At 37.0% G+C, this 2702-nt stretch overlaps 1 protein-coding gene across 1 annotated transcript in view; it reads left to right on the plus strand.

Annotated features, from left to right (window-relative positions):
- Positions 1 to 2702, plus strand: part of LOC106476931 (cyclin-D-binding Myb-like transcription factor 1) — a gene marked incomplete at its 3' end in the record, with an annotated part of 10158 nt that overhangs the window by 4773 nt on the left and 2683 nt on the right. The window contains exons 3-4 of the mRNA XM_013937546.2: positions 699 to 781; positions 1551 to 1772. Of these exons, the coding sequence (XP_013793000.2) occupies positions 699 to 781; positions 1551 to 1772 (305 nt within the window). The remainder of the gene's footprint in view (positions 1 to 698; positions 782 to 1550; positions 1773 to 2702) is intronic.

Consider the following 2702-nt stretch of genomic DNA (forward strand, 5'->3'; position numbering starts at 1 on the left):
GGCTGAATGTAGGCCATTTGTTATCATCTTTTATTTAAAGGGCTGAATGTAGGCCATTTGTTATCATGCCAGTCTGTCAGTCTGATGATTCATTACATCCAAAAATAAGAAAATGTGTCTCTTGTATTGAGGTAAAGTTACAGCATGCTTTTATTAAAAGGGCTGAATGTAGGCCATTTGTTATCATCTTTTATTTAAAGGGCTGAATGTAGGCCATTTGTTATCATGCCAGACTGTCAGTCTGAAGATACGTTACATCCAAAAATAAGAAAATTGTGCTCTGCACTTTGGCTCCAGTGGTACATTATAAGAGTGAGTGTCAAATCCCACTATTTACTCTGACAAGAGTTGGCAGTGGGTGATGTTGACTAGCTGCATTCCCTCTAGTTTACCACCTCAAAATTAGGGATGGCTAGTACAGATAGCCCTCGAGTAGCTTTGCGTGAAATTTGTTCAACAGACTTTATCTGATAAGCTAACATTTTAGAAAGCTACATCTATCAATCTTAAAACAAATATTCAAGTATAAAATTATCAACAATTTGTAGTTCAGGAGGTATGATTGACTTTTTAATAATAAACCATAGAAATGACCAGAAGATTTGTTTATACAATATCACAAGATAATTTGTAAGATAATGTTATTTGTGTTTCTTGGTGCCCTAGGTTTTATCTGGTTCCTGTTTTTTTGTCTTTAGTGTTCGATCTCCTCAGTGGTTGAGAGGTAAATGGTGGGCTCTCAAAAGACACGTTCCTGATGCCAATAAGCTTCCTTTCCCTGGTAGGTATTAGTGGTTGTTGGTTTAATTGGTTAACAGGGTAATTATGATTTAACTGTTCAGACAAACACACTACGTAGAGTTACATACATACTTAAAGGAAAGTACTTGACTTTATTTTAAACTAGCCATTGTTCATGTCCAGGATAGAAGTTTTGAGGAAACACCATTCTTGGCAGTTTCCTTGAGTGTTACAGGTGACAACAAGATTAACATCAGGAAACACCATCCTCAGCAGTTTCTTCAGTCCTGATGGGTGACAACAAGATTCGCATCAGGAAACACCATCCTCAGCAGTTTCCGTGAGTGTTACAGGTGACAACAAGATTCAAATCAGGAAACACCATTCTTGGCAGTTTCCTTGAGTGTTACAGGTGACAACAAGATTTGCATCAGGAAACACCATTTTCAGCAGTTTCCGTGAGTGTTACAGGTGACAACAAGATTCGCATCAGGAAACACCATCCTTTAAAGTTTCCTGAGGTGTGACAATAAATTTCAGTTTTTTTCAACCCGTCAGGTTGGAATTTCATATGGCCTCAGTTTTTTTGGAAGGCCATACTTGTTTGTCTATTACACAGAGTAATAATCACAATGTTCCTGTTGGTTAAGCTTTGAATGATGCTTAAGTTTTTCAACACTATTAAAGAAAATCGTGATGAAAAGAGACATTTCTGCTTGCTTTGTGAATTACAATTACAAAATCAAATAAGTTAGACATTGAAGTTATGTGATTATAGGTTTCTACCATGTGAAACTGTTTATTTCCAGAGAACTGTGATTATCTGTACAACCATTACGCTGAGAAAATCCGGTTGAAAGAAGAAGCAGCTAAAGCAAACCTGGCATCAGTAGCTCCTCATGCCATTTCTGTAGTTGACACTCATCCTGCACGTGTTATTTCTCGTCAGACACCAAATATTTTAAGAAGTGTTGTTACAACACCACTAGCAGTTCCGTTACAGACTGTAGCATCTGCTCCTGCCCCTCAAGGTAAGATCCATACAGAAGAACTAGTTGGATTTTAAAAGTACTTTGAATCCACATTTATCAGATATCCTTGGATTTTAAAAGTACTCTGAATCAACATTTATTAGATATCCTTGGATTTTAAAAGTACTCTGAATCAACATTTATCAGATATCCTTGGATTTTAAAAGTACTTTGAATCCACATTTATCAGATATCCTTGGATTTTAAAAGTACTTTGAATCCACATTTATCAGATATCCTTGATTTTAAAAGTACTTTGAATTAATGTTTATTAGATATCCTTGGATTTTAAAAGTACTCTGAATCAACATTTATCAGATATCCTTCTGTGCTCTGACACTGAATTTTATTTATGTCTAACTTGGGCATATTTATTTGACAAACAAAACAAATTCTCTTATTTTGTGATTGGTAAATGTTATATAAGTGTAGCAGCCTAGGTGAGCAACTTTGCACCTTGGACTTGTAGTCGGGTGGTTGCGAGTTCAAGGCTGGCCTGGATCATATTGTTGTGTCCTCAAGCAAGACACTTTACCTCACTTATTCCAGTTTACTCAGATGTATGATTGGATACCTAGTTGTTAGCTGGAGGTTAACCTGCAATGGACTGGCATCCGTATGATGGGTACCTAGTTTTTAGCTGGAGGTTAACCTGCAATGGACTGGCATCTGTATGATGGGTACCTAGTTGTTAGCTGGAGGTTAACCTGCAATGGACTGGCATCTGTATGATGAGTACCTAGTTGTTAGCTGGAGGTTAACCTGCAATGGACTGGCATCTGTATGATGGGTACCTAGTTGTTAGCTGGAGGTTAACCTGCAATGGACTGGCTTCCTATTAAGGAAGAATTGTTAACATTTTCATCTGCTTGTACCATTGGAAATGAAGTTCAAAAACATTAGCCTTATTAAGGCACAACAAAAGTCACA

The sequence above is a fragment of the Limulus polyphemus genome, unplaced genomic scaffold, assembly GCF_000517525.1.
Source record: "Limulus polyphemus unplaced genomic scaffold, Limulus_polyphemus-2.1.2 Scaffold12153, whole genome shotgun sequence".
NCBI lineage: Eukaryota > Metazoa > Arthropoda > Merostomata > Xiphosura > Limulidae > Limulus > Limulus polyphemus.